Source organism: Platichthys flesus, chromosome 17 (genome assembly GCF_949316205.1).
Source record: "Platichthys flesus chromosome 17, fPlaFle2.1, whole genome shotgun sequence".
NCBI lineage: Eukaryota > Metazoa > Chordata > Actinopteri > Pleuronectiformes > Pleuronectidae > Platichthys > Platichthys flesus.
This window is the reverse complement of record NC_084961.1, coordinates 21,061,864-21,085,565: the sequence shown is the minus strand read 5'-3', so window position 1 is coordinate 21,085,565 and position 23,702 is coordinate 21,061,864. Positions and strand designations below refer to the sequence as shown.

The window sequence follows — 23,702 nt, the reverse complement described above, 5'->3', positions numbered from 1 at the left end:
ATTATTATTATTAGGGCCCAAGCACCGAAATCGGTGGGAGGCCCTATTGAAATTGAAATGATTATTATTAGGGCCCGAGCACCGAAATCGATGGGAGGCCCCATTGAAATTGAAATGATTATTAGGGCCCGAGCACTGAAATTGGTGGGAGGCCCTATTGAAATTGAAATGATTATTAGGGCCCGAGCACCGAAATCGGTGGGAGGCCCTATTGAAATTGAAATGATTATTATTATTAGGGCCCGAGCACCGAAATCGGTGGGAGGCCCTATTGAAATTGAAATGATTATTATTATTATAATTATTTTTCTCTGTTTAAACTCATTGGCTTTTTGAGGGCTTTAATGTGCTCAAAAAGTTGTAAGAGTTTGCAGTAAATTCAAAGGCGGCGAAAATTTACGTATTCTGGAGTATTTTGAAAAGGGCGTGGCAAAATGGCTCAAGAGCGCCACCTACGGAAAAGCCCCTCATTTAGCATTCACCGATCCTCAAAAAAACCAAAGACTATTGTGTATCATGACTAGATGCACAAAAAAGTCCATCAGTGCATTATGAATAACGCAACAGGAAGCCTGCCAGTTTGACTTTAGTGGCCATTTTGGTCATATTCCATATTTTTTCTTTTAAGTGCTTCTCGTACAGCTTTCATCAAATCAACTTACAATTTAAACGATCGTCATCACAACAAAATGGAAATCTAAAGTTATTGAAGGATTAAGTTTTAGCAAAACCGTCTGACCGTGGTGTGGCGTTAAAGTTTGATGAAACGCCATCAAAACACAAGCTTCTGTATTTCAGACATGTTTTGTCCAATCGAGTCCAAAGTACACACATACGACAAGAGTCGCGACCAGAAGACATCGGTGCAGAAATTGTGACTTACAATCACAGCGCCCTCTGGTGGCAATAAGAAATGTGTTGTTTTTGTTAGTGTTACAGTTTGATTCACTACTCGAAGGGCCTTCATCAAATCAACGTAAAAATTTGATGCATGTGTTCAAAACAATCTTAAGTTATCAAAATTTAAACTTTTCATCAATCCGTGTGACCGTGGTGAGGCTTACAAGCTTGATGTGCAAAATGAAAAGACTTGTTTTCATTTCAACCATGTCTGTGTTTCATTGTCTTATACTGACCTCTAGTGGCTTTATATTGCCGGCCCACCTACTTGTACCGCAATATTAAGTCACTAGAGGGCAGTGTAGGATCATGGTTTGACCAAGGCACAAATTGTGTCACCTAAGGCAGGGGTAGGCAACCTTTACTATTTCCTCCACTCTTCCCCCAATTTCAAGCTGTCTGGTGCCGCACAACATATTTGATAACACAGGTTATAAAGTTATATATATATATATATATATATATATAGTCATACAATATATATAAAAACTATAGTTTGTTGCATTTATTAAATAATAGAACGACAATAAAGACAACTGTTGACATTTAACTGCTATTTTTACCTGTTACAAAATAGGAAAACACCAACTCTGACCATGGCGTGGAGTCAAAGTCTGATCACACGCCATCAAAACACAAGCGTCTGTATCTTGGACATATTTGGTCCAACCAACTCCAAACTAGACATGTAAGACAATACTCGCGACCTGATGACATCTACAAAGACACCATGACTTAAAATCATAGCGCCACCTGCTGGCTACAGCAAGTGAATCGTTTATTCTTGCTGCAGAGCTTAAAACGCACGCAAGGCAGAGACATGCGCTTGGTCATCGATCGCTCTCTCTTCCCCGACCGCAACAGACTTGAAATTGCCTGTGCTCGGGCCCGTTAGTGCTACAACGTAGCCCTAGTTATTATTATTTTTCCTCGCTTACTAGAATTGGCTTTTTGAGGGCTTTAACATGCTCAAAAAGTTTTAAAAGTTTGCAGTAAGTTAGAAAGTCGTGAAAATGGACATATTCTGGGGTATTTGGAAGTGGGTGTGCCAAAATGGCTCAACAGCGCCACCAACGGAGCTTCCCCTCATTTACGGAGAGCCCCTCATTTAGCATTCACTGATCCTCACGAAAATGAAGACAGTTGTGTATCATGACCAGATGCACAAAAAAGCCTCAAGGGGCATTATGAAAAACTCAACAGGAAGCCCGCCATTTTTGATTTAGTGGCCATTTTGGGCATATAACATGTTTTTTACTTTGATATACTTCTCGTACAGCTTTCATCAGATCAACTCAAAATTTAGACGAGTGTCATCACAACAAGATGAAGATCTAAAGTTAGCAAATAATTAACTTTTAGACACACCGTCTGACCGTGGCGTGGCATCAAAGTGTGACGAAACGCCATGAAAACACGAGCGTCTGTATCTCAGACATATTTTGTCCAATCGACTCCAAACTAAACGTAAGACAAGAGTCCCGTAAGACAAGAGTCCCGACCTGAAGACATCAACACAGCAGTCGTGACATAAAATCACAGCGTCCCCTGGTGGCAACAGGAAATGTCTTGTTTTTGGTAGGTGTTATATTTGCATGTACTACTCGGAGAGCTTTCATCAGATCAACTTAAAAATTAGATGAGACTCTACAAAACAAGATGAAGATCTAAAGTTATCAAAATTGAAACTTTTCATCATAACGTGTGACCGTGGTGTGGTCTCAAAGTTCGACTAAACGCCAATATAAGCGAGCTTCTGTAACTTGGACATATTTTGTCCAATCGACTCCAAACTACACATATAACACAAGAGTCGCGACCGGAAGACATATACCTAGAAATCATGACTTAAAAGGACAGCGCCCCCTGGGGGCATTAGGAAATGTTTTGTTTGGTCATCTTCCTCTTTGATGTATTTCTCCCAAGCCACTTTGCTAAACCATGTCAAACTGTGTGAAATGGGTCTCAAGATATTGATAATGTAGGCATAACATTACTGTGAATTTTCATCATGCGGATTATTATTGGTGTGGCATCAAAGTTCATCTGCTCACCATGACAAACGAAATCAATTTTAACGGAGTTACCATGAACGCATCATGAGACCGCTTTCGTTTTGTTACGTCTCACACTTGGATGTATTTCTCCTCATTCACTTTGCTAAACCATGTCAAACTTTGTCACATGGGTCTCAAGATATTGATAATGTAGGCATAACATTGCTGTGAGTTTTCATCATGCGGATTATTCATAGCTTTGCAGCAGACTTCTTCAACTCGCCATGACAAACGAAAGTCCATTTAACACAGCTGCACGTGAACGCCTCATTAGACCGTGAAATGGCTTGCACTCACATATCCGGTAAATAACACAGTTTGATGTTCTGCTCCTTCTCCTGACGGACACGTTAACGACGTCTGCGCTCCCGTTTCTGTGGTAAGTCACGTAGAGTATTTTATTTACATGTGTTCGCAGTGATTCGCAGGGTGCCTTTGAATCAGGCGTGCTAGCTTAGCAACGCTAATCCGGAAGCTACATACCAGCTGCTAACAGGTTCGATGCTAATGCCAGCTGTTACAGACACACCACCATGAACCCAGGTCCACCAAGCAGAGACAAGCGTTAATTTATAAGGATGAATCTGAGAAAGGAGACTGTGTGTCGGCTCAAGGAGCTAGCTGAAACCTGAGTGTTTAACGTCACATCTGCATTGCAAGAGAAGCTGTTCAAAGGAGCATTACGTGTCCTAAAGCTCTTTCTTCAGAGTAGTGTTGTAACGTGTTACAGTGAAAAGTAACCGTGTCTGCCACCTTCACTCTTTAAATCATTAATCTCAGACAGACTTCACTGAATTCTTTTGTTAAATATGATTAAATCATAGCCTTGTAACTTTACTAGAACAGACAGTGTCATACAGAGTTGTAGGCTAATATGCACTACATATTTCCTAAGCTGAAATGATTATGATCTGATTAACTTTGAATTAATATTTTATTTTTACCATGTAAAAGTCTGTTAATTAGTTAACCTGGCCCATGTATGACTTTACATATCTGTGTATTTGTTTTATGTTCCTCTAGAACAGTGGTTCTCAACCTTTTTTCAGTGAAGTACCCCCTTCGAAGAAAAAATTCTGCCGAGTACCCCCTAACCAGCGCAAAGCATTTTTGGTTGAAAGAAAGATGTAATGTGATTTATTAAGCCTTGTAACTAGACACATTCAAATTTAAAACTCCATCAATGTCCATAACATTGCTCATTTGTAGTGGTCTCTATTGAACTATTACGAAATAAAAAGATATAAAATAACTAAAGACTTTTATTATTATCTCAATTTAAATAAAGATTTGTGCACCTCAAAATAATTATCAACTTAAAGTGACCTCTTTTGGGATCATAATAAAGATATGTTCTCAAACTGAACTCATGAACTTAATTATAGCTAAACACTTCTTCCCAAAAAAGAAATCATTAACTTAGTTTTAAATAAAAGATTAGCTCAAAACATATTTTTTTAATATTCATCATCTTAAAATATCTTCTTTAAGGATCGAAAAGAATACTGACAGGTAGCTTGTTTCCGTTTGCTTTGGGGAGGCTTTTCGCATCGTGTCTTGAGATGACCTGAATTCAGAAAGTTTCCTCTTAAAAAACTCAGGTGGCTTACCAACATGAATTTCATGTTTTGTCTGGAGATACCGCTGAAGATGTGGTGGCTTAATGCCACTGCTGGCTAATCTCTCCCCACAGAAAAAACATAAAGTGTAAATAACCCAATCTATGTTATTGTTAATATTATTGAAGTGTCTTTCTGTTATTTTATTGTGACATATTTGATCGCTTTAGGTTCATACAATTTCATTTCCGCTTTTGTATTACATGCTTTTATTTTGAAAGGGTACCAGTAGAGACGCGGACTTATTGTTATGAATCATTAACTTCACAACGGAAAACTTTTCCATTTTAGCGCCCCTCCGAAGAGGCACTAGCTCTCACGGTGTTGTTTAGGGAAGGCTCTCTGCTCTGGTTTCGCCATCTTTGGTACTTGTCCCTCCGTGTTTCAGCAGCATTGCTGCTGCACTTCAACTCGACTCCATTGTTGAAGTTTTCAAGGCAGGTGATGACAGGTGATGACAGGTGGCGTGTGCCAGGTTGGGTCAAACCATCGGTATGGGGGAGACTCTGTTTTTTTAGGATAATTAAATTGAAAAGCCTACTGAATATAAAACTTAGTTCATGAACTTACACTTATATTTTATTGAATATTTGTTAAATAACAATTTTTCAAGTATTTTTGAATGGATGCTAATTTTAAATATATTAAAAAAAAATCTCAAGTAGCCCCTGGAGTACCTTCAAGTACCCCCAGGGGTACGCGTACCCCCATTTGAGAATCACTGCTCTAGAAGGTCCAACTTGACACACAACTTGAATCCAACCAGACTGAACACTGACTCCACGTACAGACCTGTTTTCATTACTTACAAACAATCAAAGTATTAAACATAATACATAATGTATTAAATTATAATGCAGTACTTTTAACGTGAAATAGCTCCATACTAAACATTCATTGTCATGGTAGTGCACGTTTTAATCCAAAAGCATATTCAAATACAAAGTTGAATATCCACAGAAAATAAGAATACACACTTTGTTCATATGTAACTCTTCCTCTACAACAATGACATACTTTCATGTTTCCTATCATTTTATTAGGGACGGACGAGCCTGAAGGACACAGCTGTGATGACCATGTTCTGTCTCTTATGGCAAAGCAGAAATATAAAACACTGGGTTCTTATCTAAAGTGTATCAAATCAGATCTCCACCATGTTGCTGCTGAGGACATCAGGTGCTGCAGTTCTTCATCTATGAAGAGAAAAACGCACTGTTAAAGAATGTTTTGTGTTGTTCATGAAGCACAACAGATTTCAGATAGAACTGTTGTACTGTGGTCTTGGTTTGTATCCTCATGGTTAAATGTACATATTTTAAGTCCCTTCTGATAAAAGTACTGAAAGAAATACAACATTGTACAAATAGATAAAATGTCTTTCTACCTCATCAGTAATATTCAAGGTGATAATCTCCCACAGAGCTATTGATTACAGTCCACATCAAGTCTCTCCACTTCCCTCAGTGTGAAAACATATTATAGAATTAATTTGAGAACTGTTTACAACACTGATGTGTGGAGATTATAATCTTATCTAAACTGTCTAATTCACTCTACAACTCCATGACAGACTAAATACACGAGGTGAAAATAGAAATGGTGGATATACCAGCCTGTATCAGAATATTGGTGAAACATAGTTACTATGACATGGAACTTACACGTGTTTGATTGATTTTAACTTATTAAAATAAAAAATAAAGTCATAACCAAAACAAGACTGTGGAGTTAACTTGCTTCAATCTGTTCATTAGACGTGATAAATAAACGGTAACTTTTATAACAATTAAATATCATAAAAGACTTGAGGCATGTAAGCATATGATGATAGATAAAGCAATAGGTTATGTTATTGTATAGTTTGAAGGTTACTTACCTCTAGTTCAGCACAACCGGCTGGCTACAGGAAGTGGAGCGATCATCCTTGCCGCAGAAGGCAATCGCATGCAATGCGGAGACTAGCGCTTGGTCATTTAACGTTCTCTCTTCACCGACCACAACAGACTTGAAATTGCCTGTGCTTGGGCCCGTTAGTGCTACAACGTAGCCCTAGTTATTATTATTATATTATTGTCCATATTATTTTGATATCGTTTTCTAAGTTTAGTTTGTTCAGAATGCAGTATACTGTTAGCAATCTGCTTTAATGTATAAATGACTGACATGTTAATTATTGTATAAAATAATTACCTACTATTACACAAAGAACTGGTATCCTGCCATTCTTGTTAAATCGTAGCGGGATGGTTACTGAAAACTGAGTACTGCACAGCAAAGCCCCACCAAGAATATTTTGAACCAGCCGCCACTGCCCTAACCCTTTTTTGAAATAATTGGTTTAATTTGCATCGCACTTTGATAAACTCATAGCAATGCATTTATCTGATTGACTTAAAATGTGACAAGTCGAATTTAAAGACTTTCACAATATTCAACTCTAAAGGTTTTTATTTTTTATATCAAAGGGCATGTCTATAGCATGTCTTGCCCTGCCAACATTGAATCATAGTCATAGCACCACCTACTAGCAAGACGAATTTATCAGCTGTACACTTCTTACAGGTTACTGAGATTTTTCTCAAATTTTGTCAGGTACCTTTTTAAGTCCTTAGTGATGGAATATTCTGAAGTGTTGATCAAATGGGGTTTGGGCTCGGCTAATTTCCATGATCCCTTTCCTCTCTCTTTTTTCACCTTGGTTCCTCTTTGCTGTTTACCCTCCCCTCTCATGTGAGTCACCTGCTTGGCCTACACAACTGTGACTCATTCACCTTATCATCCTCAGCTGCATTTAAACCCGGCTCTCCACTAACCACTCAGATCGTTCTGTCACTTCTATGCATATCAACTCGGCTCTACATTGTTTGCTATTTGCGCCTGACAGCTAGCTTTAACTAATTGCCTGTCTCTGTGTTCCAAGATCTGATGTCAGAGCGACCCTGACAGTAGACCACCCAATTCTAATAAGTTAATCCTTCACTTCAGCTGAATATTTGTGCTCAAAGTAATAATGTTCCAATGGTCATGTGACCATGATCTTTGACCTTCAGAGCATCAAAATAGACATTTTGTAGAAGTGAACGTTTGTAAAACATTTGAACAAATTCCCTCATGGGATATCTGAGCTGTTGTGTTCACAAGATTATATACAATGTTTTGTGAGGTCAAAGTGACCTTGAACTTTGACTCAAGGTCATCAAAATCTAATCAGTTCATTCTTTAGTCCTACTGAATGTTTAAGCAAAATTTGACAGAATTTGCCTCCGGGTGCTCTTGAGAAAGATGTTCATAAGGTGACAGATGGAAGGACAACTCAAAAACATAATCCCTCCAGCTACTAGCTGTTGATGGCACAGAGGCATAAAATACCCCAAAAAGTTACCTTACTTTCTTGTACTGATGCACACAATTATGGCTGTGGCCTCATCAACACATATGAGTTGTAAAATGCATCACTTTTGCCCCATTAAAAGAAAGAGGCACTCGCTTGGGACTCGGCAGAGAGCGTGTCCCTGCTTACTAATTATGTCACATGAATAAGCTAGGATGTCGTGACAATTTCAGGTATAACCTATGTTGTTTAACCCAGAAGACTACTTCCTGTTTCCAGCAGGTTGCACCGTTAAGCCATTTTACTTCACCAGCCAAATATTGTCCTTGAGGTGTATTTATGTAGAGACTCTCACCATACATGTCAAATTTTAGTCAGATTGATGTGCGGTGTTGTTACAACCGTGTGTGTGTTAGTGTTCCATTCAATGTCACAAGGATATTGTCAAGTCCTGTCCTGTCCGATAGTTTGTTTCCCCTGTGTGGTCATTAATTATGTTCTGTTGTGTTTACCTACTCATCTCTCCTCTCGTTTCAGACTCCTCACTCCCTCCCTTGTGTGTGTTCCACCTTGTTGATTGTCAGCTCCTCCCCGATTGTTTGCGCCTGTTCCTCATCACCCAATTTATTAAGTCTGTGTGTTCCTGTGTCGCGTTGCCAGTTCGTCTTAGTTTCTCCATGTCCCTAGCGTTCCAGCATTTACTGACAGCTCTCTTGTTGCCGAATTCTGCCTGTTTAACGGATCACGTCTCTTCCTCTTCCTTTCCGGATACTCTGCCTGATCATCGTCTGCCTGCTCGTGTACCGAACTTGGACCAAACTTACTACGGACTCTGCCACTGCCTGTTCCTTTGGATTTGCTAACTTGTGTATGGACTGCCTATTCTTGTACCAAACCAAAGCAGTTGAGTTTTCTATAGCACATACCTTTGTCTCAGAGTCGTGCAATTGGATCCTCAGACTACACTGCATCCTTCATAGATATCCTGACCAACTTTGAGGTGCATCAAAGTATAAAACATGGTACTTCTGACCAAAGATGGTGACTATTATAGTATATTTGCATAAATATGTGTTCAGGGTAGGACCCTTATTACTAATGAAGTTTGAGAGTGATTAAAGCAAAACATGGAAGTTGCAGGTGTTTGGAAGTTTCATTACGAGACATCAAAATAAGCCTGACCAAAAACTCACAAGTTTCATTGTATGGCATCACTAACTCCTTTATGCTCTGCTGATTATCATTGAATACAATCAAATCAATCTGTTCAGGGAGGGACCTGTACAAGTGAAGTTTTAGGCAGATTGAACAATATGCATGGAATTTATAAGGAATCCCTGTTTTCTGGCAAATTAACAGAATTCCTTCATCAAAAAAAGTCCAAAACATTACATATACCAAATTTGAAGTTGATGAAATCAAATCTGTAGGAGTAGGATTTTGTAGTGCGTGTGAAAACCCCAAAATTCACAACAAATTAGCATGTCCAATTCGAAATGGGCGAGTTCCTGTTGGGTGGGGTGAAAAGTGGCAGGAGGATTTGATACATGTGTGCCAAATTTTAACTAACTGACTAGAGTAACTGACTAGAGAGACGCTCTGGAAAAATTTGTAGGGGGCACTATCGAGCCATTTATAGACCCACTTTTCTCAGCAATTCCAATAGGGTCCTCACACTGTGATGGCCGGTGCATGCTTCTGCAACTGCGTCTGCGGCAGTGATGATGGTAATGCGTTACATAGTAATGCGTTACTCTAATCTGACCACCTTTTTCAGTAGCGAGTAATCGAACGCGTTACTATTTCCAAACCAGTAATCAGATTAAAGTTACTTGTCCAAGTCACTGTGCGTTACTATTTTGGTATCTGTGGTTAAACCGCTTGGCACGAGCAGTCACCCCATCCTCCTCCTCTCCACGCCGCTGGAGGCTCGCTGTGCCGCAGGCCGCAATGTTTATTTTTTTTTGGGGGGGGGGGTCCTCGTCCGCGGCGCCTCACTGCGTCGCTGGTGCGGGGGCTTTCCTTCTCGTGGGCCGCGGGGCGGAAGGCGGAGACCGGTCGGAGGGGACCGGGTACGGTGGTTAGCGGCAGCGACTCTGGACGCGTGTCGTCCCTTCTCGCGAATCACCTCAGCTACGGCGCCCGCTGTGGGAACCCTCCGTTCGCGCAGGGGGGCCCCCTCCGGCGGCTTCTAATAAAGTGAGTGTTGACAAAACCGGTTGTCATTTTTATGTTGAGGCGGCGGGGGTTTTGTCTGCAGCTGCTGAATGTAACTAATAAAGTAACTTGTAATCTACCTTAGTTACTTTTAAAATCAAGTAATCTGTAAAGTAACTAAATTACTTTTAAAATCAAGTAATCTGTAAAGCAATTAAGTTACTTTTTCAAAGTAACTGTGGCAACACTGATCTTGTTGTCATTCATGTTTCTCCAAGCGTTCCGCCTTCTTTGTCTGTGGCAGTTGTCGTCGCCTGTTTATTTACATCGTCACTGTGGCTCCTCATAGCCTTTTTCTGTCGGACAAATCAGCCAGTTAGTGACGGGTTATACAAGTGGTCATACTTTCGGATCTCGTCTGCCAAACGCTGTTCTATTTGGTCCATATTCGTTCTTCGAAATCTTCCGTTGTTTCTGCCTGTATTATGTGGCATGAAACCGGAAAAGCGACTCTGGAAAGAATGTAGTTAGCAGACTAATCACAGCCTTGCGGGCTGCGTGAGGCTTGTGGAGCTTTGCCGTATAGTTAGAAAAATTGGGGGACATACACAAGCGCGTAAGGAGGGATACGTAAGCATGTAAGGGGCCTGCAAGGGCTCTTGCGCTTGCGGGCCCTGAAAACGCAGGCCTTAAGTGCTCATGTGTCAGAGCTACGCCATAGCCTACGCGTAGACATGTACCCTACGCAGAGCTCGATGCCGCACACTGACATGCACCTTCCAAAAATGTATCTTGTAGTGGACACATCTGAGGGGGAGAACTCACCAAAGCCTGTTTGATGAGACTTGCGCAGATATGTAGTTGCACTGTTAAGTGTTCCTTGCCATGGTAATAAGGGCACCGGGAGGGGTTAAAAAGAAGATGTTTTGATGACATAAGTATGTTCTGTTGCCTGAAAAAGTCGTGAATATACACAATGAGAGGTGCAGAAAATGTGATAGCTCCCAACTAATTCTTCCCAATGACTCCTTCATCGCAGACCGCAAGAGCTCTGATTGGTCAACTTGGTAGCATCGCAATTCCGGCAGATTCACCACCATTATTGAATTGAGATGAATGAACACAGCCGAAGTCTTTCATTTCTTCGTTGCTGATTTAAAAAAATGTAATTGTTCCTCAACATCTATCAGCTCCAACTCCAACATGATCCGCTTAATAACACTCAACATTGTTCTGAAGTAAACAGAGACGCCAGAGAATGTGTAAATAAGCTGGCCAGACACTCTTCAACAGCATAGAAAGTATTTCTCCACTAGGGTCCCGGTGGAGTTATTGCAGTGAGACTCACGCAAACCTACGCTCAAGTGTTAATGCTCAGCCCGTGCGTAGATTACGTTTGTACAAATGGTGTATCTTAGATGCAGAAGCAAGATTTGGATTTTATTCAAATGTAAGGGTAGGAGTGGGTTGCTCATTCCAATACTGAAAGAGATCTTTGGTACCTGCTGATTTATTGAACTGAGAAGTTCTCTGACCATTGTAAGAGCCTGTGCCAGAGAAGAGACTTCTTCCTCATCCTCTGGAAAGAGAAACAAACAAAGTGGGTTATTTTAAAACAAATAAAGCAAAAGAGGCACTCTTATTTAGCTATTTACAATTAAGCATCATTTTGTGATTACTGCTTATTGACAGCTGAAAGATTATGCTCTTTGAATTTACCGTTGCTTTTAGAGTGGCTTCACTTGGTGTCTTTTATATAGGAGGACATGTGGCGGCCACAGCAGCAGCTGCCCAACCGTCTCCCCTGATAAAAGGTTCAAAGTCTGACAAAGATCCTAACTTTTTACGGTTTCTTTATCATTTGCTTAACACTAAAATCTCTTTGTAGATATATATTTTTTGACAGGGTATTTATGTCTGAACATCTTAAGAATTTAGTTAATTAATGTTAGTACAGTCCTTCTTTGTGTTTGTCTAGGACTAGTCCATGTGTTTATAAGCTCCAATTGTCATTTGTGAGCAGGTCAGTTTGGTTGTTTGTTTGAGTTATACTTGTGTTCTTTATTGCTTAGTCAACCTCTTTTTGAGTAAGTGCCCTTAATTTTGTAGCTCTTTTCTGGCTCTTGACTTTTTTAACTTGCTAGCAAATTTTTAACTCGTCCAATATTAAAGGAGAAAATATCTTATTTTACACCTTCTCCTTGTGCCTTTTTTTAATGGTCCCTGAAAAGACACTAAACTGAGTTCTAAGTGTTTACAGTTCTCTTTCTTAGCATTCGTTTCGATGTCTCACTATGGGATACGCCCCTCACGCGTATTCACAGAAGCACTTATTCCAATTCGCCAGCCCTGATAGGCTGGCAGTCGTGACGTCCGCGTCAAGGTGCCGCACCTTAAATAAGGTGGACGCGGCGTCACACGTCATTCAAACACCTCTTCTCGCTTCACGAACAAGCAATTTTCTAATCGGCGTTGATGCTAACTAGCTGCTGTCCACAGACCGGAGCTAACACCTCCATCGCCGGACGCTAGTGGAATTAACGTCGATGCGACTGCCTTCACCATAGGTAGTTGCTTCTATTTGATTAGCTAAACGGCACCGGGAGCCTGCGGTCACCACACTGCCTGCCACCGGAGCTAGCTAAAAGCGACTATCACTCCAGATAATTCGCTCCCCTTTAGCACACCAAGCTAAATGGATCAAGCTGCAAAGCTTCCTTCCACCTCGCAACCAGGCGATGCCCATCGCCTGTGCACCTGTGGAAATAAAATATCGAGCATGGACACTCACCAGGTCTGCTCCGCGTGTCTCGGGCTGGAACATGCCCGCGCCGCTGTCAGCAACGCGAGCTCGTGCGCCGACTGCGCCCGCTTCACAGCGAAGAGTCTCCGCCGACGACTAGCACGCCAAGCTAGCGTCTCTGAGAGGGACCCTATCCTTTCCAGTGCCACTACTGAGGAACCCCAACCCGGTGTGGACGAGGAGGACGCTCCCGAATCAGAGATTCGGCGCTGGGGCTCCACGCTGGATTTGCTTGACCCGCTAACGGAGCCTCCCCTCATGTTGGATTATGAGGAGGAGGATGAGTCCGACGGCGGGGATTGTCTGGTGTCGGACGGTGACGACGAGGATTATGAATCCTGCTTTGTCCCACCTTCACAGGCTCTCAGCTCTCCAAGCCCTGCAAAGGGCTCGGTTGGGACGATTACGCCCCAGCCCAGTGGCGATATGCACGATGTGTGTAAACGCGCCGCAGAGAGACTGAATATTCCATGGCCCGCGGTCGTGGCGGAGGCCCCAAGGTCCCGCTACGAGGGGAAGAAATTACCCCAAGCAAAGAGGGCTGCGAGACAACTTCTCCCGGTGTTCCCGGAACTCCTGGAGGAAGTTACCGCCTCATGGAAACATAACCCTTACTCCAGCAAAACCACCATTCAAGGTGCGTCTTCCTTGGATATTGAGGGAATGGATAAGCATGCCATGGCCCGCATGCCTCCCATGGAGCCCCTGGTGGCAGCACACCTTCATCCACGGCTGTCAGCTGCCTCATCCAGGGCCCCCACACTTCCCACGAAAGCCGATCGCTTCCAATCTGCCATGACTGAGCGAGCTTATAAAGCAGCGGCTTTGACGGTGAGGGCTCTCAACGTCACCTCCATGTTGGCAGCTTACCAAGCGTAGCTTTTTGACGACATAGCCGACATGCCCGAAAGTTCCGCGTGGGACGAGATCACCACAATCGCGGATATCTGCCTACGCGTACAGCGATGCGCTGTACAGGCGGCAGGGAAGTGCATGTCGGTGTTGGTGTTACAAGAGAGGACGAGATGGCTGAATCTGACCAATCTGTCTGATAGAGAAAAGGAGGACATCCTGGACATGCCTATTGTCCCCGAGGGTGTCTTCGGCTCCGCCCTCGCCTCAATGCAAAAGCGCTGTGAGGCGAAGAAAAAGGAGGATGAGGCGCTACAGCTCTGCCTTCCGAGGAAAGCACCTGCCGCGGCGCCTCCGCCCCCCCGGCAGACTTTCGCTCAGGTTGCCTCTAGGAGCGCCGCTCCTGCTTTCCGCATCCCGAAGCGCCCCAGGGCTCAACCGGGTGCGAACGCCAACGGCCCCCCGGAAACGAAGCCCGCTTGGCCGAGAAAGCCCTTCCATTCCCCGTCAACCCAGGCTGCTCAACCGGGTCCGTCGACCAGTCAGCAGGCCAGGCGGAAGAAGAAGGCGACTTAGCGGTCAACCCCACCGCGAGCGGAGCTGCCACCCGTTCCCTGTTCACTGGCAGCCCAGCTATCACGTGTGTTAGGGGAGAAATTACCCAGTGCCACCCATCCCTCTCGGCGACGCGTGGGCCCAGAGCTCAGTTCGTGCGTCCCAGTAAAGAGGCGAAGAGACATGTTTCAGATGCGGGATTGTTCAACGCCACATCAATGTCTCACAAGCACGCACACAGGGTTTGTGTTAATAAAAGGTTTTCCACTGACGTATCCAGGCTCACAGCCAAGGGCGCAGGGTTGCAAAATCATAAAAACACAAAAACAAAACCAACGAAACACAGAGGTGCAGAGCACACTGTTGTTCCCCATAACACCACAAGGGGGAAGCAGCGTCCCACCTGTGGTGAAACATCCCGTTCCGCTCGCTCCGAGCCTATCAGACAGCGCATGCGCAGTGATACTCGGAAGTGCGCAGCTGGTACGGGCCCCCAAAGATCGTCTGTGTCAGACAGAGCTTCACTCCCCCCTAACTTTGAGGCTAGAGAGTTGGAAAGCATGCACAGCGTCAGAATGGGTATTGAGAACACTGGCCAAAGGCTACAGGCTTCAATTCGCCACAATGCCCCCCCGTTTTCCCGGCCTCATCGCTTCCCGTGCGCAGGGAGAGTCGGCCCGGGTGTTACGGGAAGAAATATCAGCTCTATTAAACAAAAGAGCCATACGAATAGTGCCACACAGGCAGGGACTGGAGGGTTTCTATTCGAGGTATTTCCTGGTCCCAAAGAAAGGGGGGACCTCATTACGTCCCATCCTGGACCTTCGCATTTTGAACTCGTATCTCAGGAGATACAAGTTTCGCATGCTGACACACTCAACGCTGATACGTTTGATCCGACCGGGGGACTGGTTCACATCAATCGATCTGAAAGACGCGTATTTTCACATTCCCATTTATCCTCCGCACAGGAAATATCTGAGGTTCGCTTTTCAGGGCACAGTGTACGAGTATCTGGTACTCCCATTTGGCCTGTCACTGAGCCCGAGGGTGTTTGTGAAATGTGTCGACGCCGCTATAGCTCCCCTCAGGGAGCGGGGTATACGCGTGGCCACTTATCTGGACGACTGGCTGCTGCTGGCGCGCTCAGAGCAAGAGGCTGCGGCGCACACGAGCATTGTACTGACTCACCTGGCCGATCTCGGTTTTGTGGTGAACAGGGAAAAGAGTGTGTTAACGCCGAGACAGGAAATTGCCTTTCTGGGTCTCACGTTAAATTCACTGACCTACACGGCTCGCCTGTCAGCCGAGAGAGTGCGCACTTTCAGGTCCACTCTCTCTCATTTTGCCATAACACGTCGGGTCACATACGGACTGTGCCTCAGGTTATTGGGACTGATGGCCTCAACAATATTGGTGGTGAGGCTGGGCAGGCTGTACATGAGAGATTTTCAGCGCTGGGTGGCTTCTCTCAGACTGGATCCTGCGCGCCACAGACGCCGCAGTGTAACGGCTTGCGCGTCCTGCGTCCTCGCGCTGCTACCATGGCAACGCCCGTCTATGTTGACAGCGGGGGTGAGCATGGGCGCAATATCTGCCAGAAAAGTGATCACAACGGACGCCAGTCTGTCAGGCTGGGGCGGTGTGTTCGAGGGCAGATCCGCGAATGGGATGTGGAGCACAGATCTCAAACATGCCCATATAAATTATCTGGAGTTGATGGCAGTGTTTCTGACGCTAAAACATTTTCTGCCGTTCCTCCAGGGACATCATGTGTTAGTGAGGACGGACAATACGACCACGGTGGCGTATATCAATCGTCAGGGGGGTCTACGTTCTCTACAGTTACACACTCTTGCACGCAGACTGATATTGTGGAGCGAGGAGCATCTCCTCTCAGTGAGAGCGACTCACGTTCCCGGAATTCAGAATGTGGGTGCGGACCTTTTGTCCAGGGGAAATCCTCTCTATGCGGAGTGGAAACTTCACCCGGCTGTAGTAGCTCAGATTTGGTCACATTTCGGCCGCGCAACAGTGGATCTGTTTGCGTCGAGGGGAAACACACAGTGCCCACTGTTCTTCTCCCTGCACGACCAGAGCGCACCGCTGGGGCTGGATGCGTTCGCTCACGAGTGGCCGCGCGTCCCGCTTTACGCTTTTCCACCTCTGGCTCTGATTCCCCCGACACTGCTCAGGGTGCGGGAGAATCGTCTGTCAGTAATTTTGATCGCTCCTCACTGGCCGTCCATGCACTGGCTGGCGGAAGTGAGACAGCTCCTCCACGGTCACCCATGGCCTCTCCCGCTGCGCAGGGACCTGCTCTCCCAGGCGCGCGGACAGATATTTCACCCTCACCCGGAGCGCCTCGCCCTGTGGGCTTGGCCCGTGAGTGGTTTAATCTGAGCCTGACTGGATTATCAAATAATGTTGTTAACACAATTCAGAATGCCAGAGCATCATCCACTAGGTCTCTTTATGACTGTAAGTGGAGGTTGTTTGAGGATTGGTGTGCTAAGGCACAGGAAATCCCTTTTCAATGTCCAGTTGGTACAGTCCTGTCCTTCCTGCAGGACTTGATTGATCAAAAGAGGGCATTTTCTACTGTCAAAGTTTACTTGGCAGCTATTTCTGCTTGCCATGTTGGATTTGATGGAAAACCAGTGGGTCAACATCCTCTGGTTTGTCGTTTTATGAAGGGTGCACGGAGGTTGCTGCCCATCTCTAAGACTATGTCACCATCATGGGATCTAGCAGTGGTGCTTGGAGCCCTCTCTAGTCATCCTTTTGAACCATTGGATAACGTGGACATGAAAACGTTATCCTTGAAGGTGGCTCTGTTATTGGCTTTGGCTACAGCTAAACGTGTAAGTGATATTCACGCTTTGTCTGTAAATCCAGCATGTATGCGGTTCACCCCGGGGAACCTTGGGGTGACGCTGAGACCGAATCCTGCATTTGTTCCAAAGGTTGTTAAACCATGCTCCCCAGTGGAACTGTCAGCTTTTCAGCCACCTCCCTATGGTTCTGCAGAACAGCAGCGGTTACACATGCTGTGCCCTGTCCGTGCCTTACACACATATGTGGAAAGGACGAGGAGCTTTAGAAAAGGGGATCAGTTGTTTGTGTCCTGGGCTAAGCCCCACTGGGGCAAACCTGTCACCAAACAAAGACTTTCTCACTGGATAGTGGATGCCATTGCATTGGCCTACTCCAGCTCAGGCCTTCAGGTTCCGACTGGTTTACGGGCACATTCTACTAGAGGTCTCGCGACCTCTTGGGCCCTGTTCAAGGGAGTCTCTATCCAAGACATCTGCGCTGCAGCTAGCTGGTCTTCTCCCCTCACATTTGCGAGGTACTACAGGTTGGATGTCACATCCCCTGGCCTGACCCACGCTGTCTTGAGCGTGGGCTCCAATGTGGATCTCACTTTTAAGTGAGGGGGGGGGGCTGGTGGTCAGTCACCGAGATAAGCTTGTCTGGCAATACGGGAGTCTCCATATCCCATAGTGAGACATCGAAACGAATGCTAAGAAAGAGAACTTTAGGTTACTTTCGTAACCCCGGTTCTCTGAGTAGCATGAGTGAGATGTCTCACCAGACCGCCCTTCTTGCTACTGGGGTGAAGCGAGAAGAGGTGTGCTTGTTTTGAATGACGTGTGACGCCGCGTCCACCTTATTTAAGGTGCGGCACCTTGACGCGGACGTCACGACTGCCAGCCTATCAGGGCTGGCGAATTGGAATAAGTGCTTCTGTGAATACGCGCGAGGGGCGTATCCCATAGTGAGACATCTCACTCATGCTACTCAGAGAACCGGGGTTACGAAAGTAACCTAAAGTTCCACTATGACGTTATTTATGGCTTTGGCAACTAATGGCTTCATTGATGCTTGATTTTAAAACTGTAATAATAACCTAGACAATCAAACTTTCTTTAACAGTATTTGATTTTGCGTTGAGGTTGTATTGATTTATAAAAAGGAAACTGGTAATTTAGCGATTTTGAGGGTTGATTCACCAGTGGTGTTGTCCAGAATGCGCTGAATAAGGACAGGGTACTTGGAGATCCGTTGAGTCACCAACAATATGCACTCCTGAACCCCATGGCAACGCAGCAGTGGCCCACGACTCACCCGCTGTCCAGAGACAGAGAGAGACAGACATTTGTCATTTATGTTTTATTGTATCTGAAAGGGTAAATGAGGTTACTAAAATGCTGCTGTTGCAACATAAAGTTAAATAGACAGATCAAAATAGGAGAATCATAAGCAACGTAATAATAAATATATTTTTTGTTAGTTCATCAGCCTTTACTCTTTCCTGTCATTTCGGAGCCGGGCTTCCTTATATTCAGTATTTCTCAGCTTTAGTGTAAGATGGTTAATGAAAGTATAGGGACAACTTTGAGACAGCAAAAGAAACAGGAAAAATGAGCTAGCATGTTTCAGTGCAAAAATTCCAAATGGCAAGAATTTAAATATAATTTGAATTGAAAGTTTGATATTTGGCAATCAAATTGATATTGAAAAGCCAATGTGAAATTGTGGCTAGGACAAAATCTAAATAACCTGTAGATAATTTCTCTAATGTTATTGGTGATAATAATGCAGAATACAAGTGCATTAATACAGTATATGGTAGTGTTACCATAGTACCCTGACAACAAAGTGTACATATCAGATGGTGATAGTACTAGTCAAAATTCCCAATGAAATTATGAATGACAAAAATTACAAATCAAATCTTGTTGATTAAAACAAATTTTATATTTATATAATTACAAGATTTATAATCAAATTGGTTAACTTTATAAAACTAATTTATATTATAATCACATAGCTCAGAATAAAGTGGTAAAATAACAGCTCAATACAGTTCACATCCTGTGTTTAACCTACCCGTATAAAGGACTGGAACCTCTTGTCTCTGGCCAGCAGTTCCTTGTACAATTTTACAGCCTTTAAGTGGCGGCTACAGAACTCTGCATATGTCTTCTGCATCTCATCTGCACACTGGCCTGAGAACTGGCAGAAACATACCTTCAAGTTATTATGTCTCTGTATATAGGTAACAGAGACCAATGCTATTGTGCTATGTGAAATGTCAATGTTTGTTTATGTTTTAAATGTTTATGTTTCTAAAATGTATTACATGATGTAGTTTGTTTTGTTAAAATCTTGCTGGCTCTGTTCTGGGACCATGAGCTAAGAGAGAATACAGCAAGCATAAATGACACACACACATCAGTGATTCTTGAGAAATGAGACAAACCAGTCCAGCAGTTAAAACTGCTGTTCAGTTTATAAATGAAAATATTTTCAAATGTCGATGTAATGAGGGATTGTAAAACGTCAGCATGTTTTGTAAAATGCTGTGATTATGAAATTATGTATCCGTTTGTATGTATGTGGTAATGCTTGGAAGTCACCTGCTGTAGTAGAATGTCTCCCAGCTGGCGAATGGTGAAATTGTAGCTGGATCCAGACTCGAGGCTATTGTTACGCCGAAGGAGCAGTTGTACCAGGAACTGAGAATGCATCCTGATCAGTGGCTCTAAACAGGGGAAAATAGCATGCACAATGCTAGGCTCTAGCTGAAGCTCCTCCAGCATGCCCTGCTGAAACACCCTCTCCATGATATGCAGCGTTCGCATGTGGTGTAGCTCCGTCTGAATAAACTCTGAGAATAACACACATGCACACAGATATGAAAGTCATGTAAGACAAAGCAGAAGTCATAGAGAACATGCAAGAGGTACTGCATATTTTTCATCATGTGTCGCTACACTAAATAGTGGCTATGTATGTTGTTAATCTAGATGTTATATGTTCAGCACTATGTAGAATACCTGTTCTAAAGATCAATAAACTACAAAAAAATTGAAGATGTTATCACCATAGATGACATCCTGCCTCTTGATGATGTTTTTGCGATGTGTCAGCAAATAGCGACTGTCCACAGCCATGCTCCAAGAATCCGCCTTAAAGTCCTGGCCCTCCATCTCAAGTTCCTCCAGCACTGAATTATAATAGATGTCTCCTAAACAAGAGAAAACATCAGCATGCAAGATATCCCCATCCATTTATTCCCTTTATAATGATCCAGGTTCTCCTGCAGGAGCTCGGTTCAGTTCAGTTTTTATTATTCGGTCTGAAATTTGGCAGCAAAACAAGATTGTGTCCAGTGAGTTTTTCTTATTTGTACTAGCAAAGTGCACCTGTTAACAAAAGAGAAAATATCTTAATTTGTGTGCCTAGAACTTGTTTCCGGTTACTGAGTTATCAGAAGGGGCATTGTGTATCACTCCTGCTACTGATAAAGGTCCAGGTTTTGTGATATTTACAGAATGTTTTAGTTGTTATACTGTGGTTTATTAATGTTCTTAAGGCCTAATTATAGTCCTGCGACTGCAACCGCGGAAGGCCACGCAGCTGCATCGACGGATCCGTTTTGGTTTATGCTTCCTACGTGTTGCGCGTGTTGCAACGCAATTCACCGCCAGAACACTAGGCGGAGTAACTTTTTTTTTCGAAAACAAAACACACAAAGAAGAGACGTCTTCTTCTTCGTCGAATGTTTATTTACATCGCCACTCCGGCTCCTCATAGCCTATTTCTGGCGGACAAATCGGCCAGTCAGTTACGGGTTATACAAGTGGTCATACTTTTGGATCTCTTCTGCCAAGTGCTCTTCTATTTGGTCCATATTCGTTCTTCTAAATCTTCCGTGATTTCCGCGTATTGTGGGGCATGAAACCGGAAACTAGACTCCGGACGGGATGTAGTAAGCCGACCAATCACAAGCCTTGCGGGCTGCGTGAGGCTCGCGTCGTTTTGTCGTGTAGTTAGAAAAATTGGCGGACGCACGCAAGCCGCCAGAGGGCTCGAAAGGGGCGTGTTGCGTGTCTTGCGTGCATGCGTGCGTCCGTGCAACACGAGTATAATTTGGCCTTTAGGCAGACACAAGAGGCACTTTTTTATTCTGTTGTGTTGATTCTTTGTTGTCTCTAGAAGTTCAGATGCACTGATCAATTACTATTTGAACCTCAGTATCTAGGGTTCAAAATTTGTAAAATTATAGATTATATGCATATTGTTATAATTTTTCAGTCAGTTGAAATAAATCTTGAGGAGAAACATTTTTGGTAGTTTTCTGTCTGTATAGACTATAAAAAGCACTTTAGATTTTTAATTTTGGTACTTGTACTTTTACTTTTGATACTTAAGTAAATTTCAACACCAGATTTTAGATTTAATATAAAAAAGGCTTTAAACAAGACAAAAACAAAACAGGAACACTAACAGGTAACACTGGTGACAAAGCGCACGGAGAACAAGGAACGAGGAAGCAGGAACAGACAAACCATATCTCACGACGTGTGGAGGAACAACTAGTACGAACCGACAAAGGCACTGGGGAACACAGAGGCTTAAATAGAGAGACAAAGGAAAGGAAGGGGCAATTAAGCACAGGTGGAACACATGAGGATCAGGGACAACAATCAAGTACAGGAAGTGAAGAACGAAACAACACACAAGGAAAGCGGGACTACAAAATAAAACAGGAAACAGAAAATACAAAGAATGAAATTAACAAACTAAAATGACAGAACATTACAATTAGTCCACGATAGGGAATTCCTAGGAGGATTTCCAGTGACAACGGCAGACACTTCGTGAACGAAGCTGTCAAACAACTCGGTTCTCATGTAGGTATGGATGTGCGAACACACTGTGCATATCATCCAGCCAGTGGTGGAGCTGTGGAACGAGAGAACGGCACCCTCAAAACTAAACTTGCAAAGTGCTGTGAAGACACAGGTCTTGGATGGACAAAAGTCCTGCCTCTGGTGCTGATGTACATGAGGATGAGAAAACGAACCAGGTCTTTCACCTTTTGAGATTCTTTTTTGCAACTCCTCCCCACATTGGTGTGGCTTCTCCGTCTTCTCGCTTCCATCCACAGACTTGTGTGATGATGACATGTTTTCCTATTGTGCTAACCTAACTTCATCTCTTTCAGACATCAGGAGACAGGTGACATCCTCCCTTCCTCATCCAGCTACTGAACCGCTTCACATCCTCCAGCCAGACGACTTTGTGGTGGTCAAGTCTTCCAGAGAAAGAATTGGCGCTCAAGCAGGTGGCAAGGGCCTTTCCAGATACTGCTCACAACCTACATAGCCGTGAAAGTTGCTGAAAGAGCCACCTGGATCCACGCCAGCCATTGCAAACGAGTACCAGCTCCATCGGACCAGCTGACGCCTTCAACTGAAAGCACACACACTGATACTCCCACTGATTGAGAAGCACCGAGAGTGGTGTATGATTAACTACACAACCGTTCTGTCACGACACAGAAGAAATTTGCCTGACAGCTGAAACGATTGACAGGCCACGGCTTTGGCATCCATTTTGACATCAAGGATTGTGTGGCCTCAGAGGCTCACTATGTGTGTTATGCATGATCTCCTTGATTGTAGTTTTGCCCATTGTTGTATCTAGACACACTCCTGTTAAAGTCTCTGAAGAGGTAACGAACTCCTGTTTTCCTGCAGTGTCCTCCTTACCTGAACACTGACAGCACAGATGATTCTGATGACGATAGTCAAATTTAGTTTTATTTTTACTCTTTTTAGTTTTCATTTTCATTTTTTTTTTTATTTTCTCCCTCCAGCTTGCTTATGTGTTTCTTAGTGATTTCACTAGACAAAAACAGCTACTGCACCCGTGCTTGTAAACTCTGCAGAGCTTATTATGATAAAGTCTCAAAAGCAACTCTGGTCTGAGAATTTCATTATTTTGAATCTCAAGATTAATTTCCATCACATAACTATATTTATATATATGTTTGGATTTTCCTGCATTTTCCCAAAGAGAGGATGGGAGAAGTTGCCATCACCTGCACTTTTACAGAAAATTAGTTGTTGGAGAGAAAATCAATAGAAGCTTGGTGGTATATTTTAAGAAAAAAATAGCCCTTCTGCTAGATTAAAATAGAAACGCACTTCTAGAGATTGAAATGTTGCATGCCATAATTCTGTCACTGACAGAGCCAGACAGCCCACAGACAAAAGTAACTAGCCAATTAATGGTAACTTTCTGACAGAAGTAGAGGTCATGGCTAAGTTTGACCAAGTCCTGAAGCAACATGTTGCTATGGTGGAAAGAGGAGGAACCCATAGATCCTATTTAGGAAAAACATTTAATAATGAACTGATTGCATCATTGAAAAGATTATGGAGCATATGGTAGATGAAATAAAATAATCCAAATTACTTTTCATTACTTTGGATTGCACTCCCAATTTGAGCCATATAGACCAACTGTCAGTTATTATACAAATTGTTGCAATGGTGTACACACCCAACAAACCCATAAAAGAAGATTTTTTTGGGTTTCCTTGAGGTTGAAGAGTCCACTGGAGT

General features: G+C 43.5%; 1 protein-coding gene across 2 annotated transcripts in view; it reads right to left on the bottom strand.

The window, feature by feature from the left end:
- arhgef1a (Rho guanine nucleotide exchange factor (GEF) 1a) overlaps positions 1-23,702 on the bottom strand; it is a 111,735-nt gene that overhangs the window by 48,529 nt on the left and 39,504 nt on the right. For both annotated transcript variants that reach the window (XM_062409871.1, XM_062409870.1), the window contains exons 7-11: positions 20,171-20,314; positions 19,704-19,954; positions 19,174-19,299; positions 18,294-18,411; positions 11,570-11,646 (exon numbers count right to left, since the gene is read on the bottom strand). In XM_062409871.1, coding sequence (XP_062265855.1) covers positions 11,570-11,646; positions 18,294-18,411; positions 19,174-19,299; positions 19,704-19,954; positions 20,171-20,314 — 716 coding nt within the window. The remainder of the gene's footprint in view (positions 1-11,569; positions 11,647-18,293; positions 18,412-19,173; positions 19,300-19,703; positions 19,955-20,170; positions 20,315-23,702) is intronic.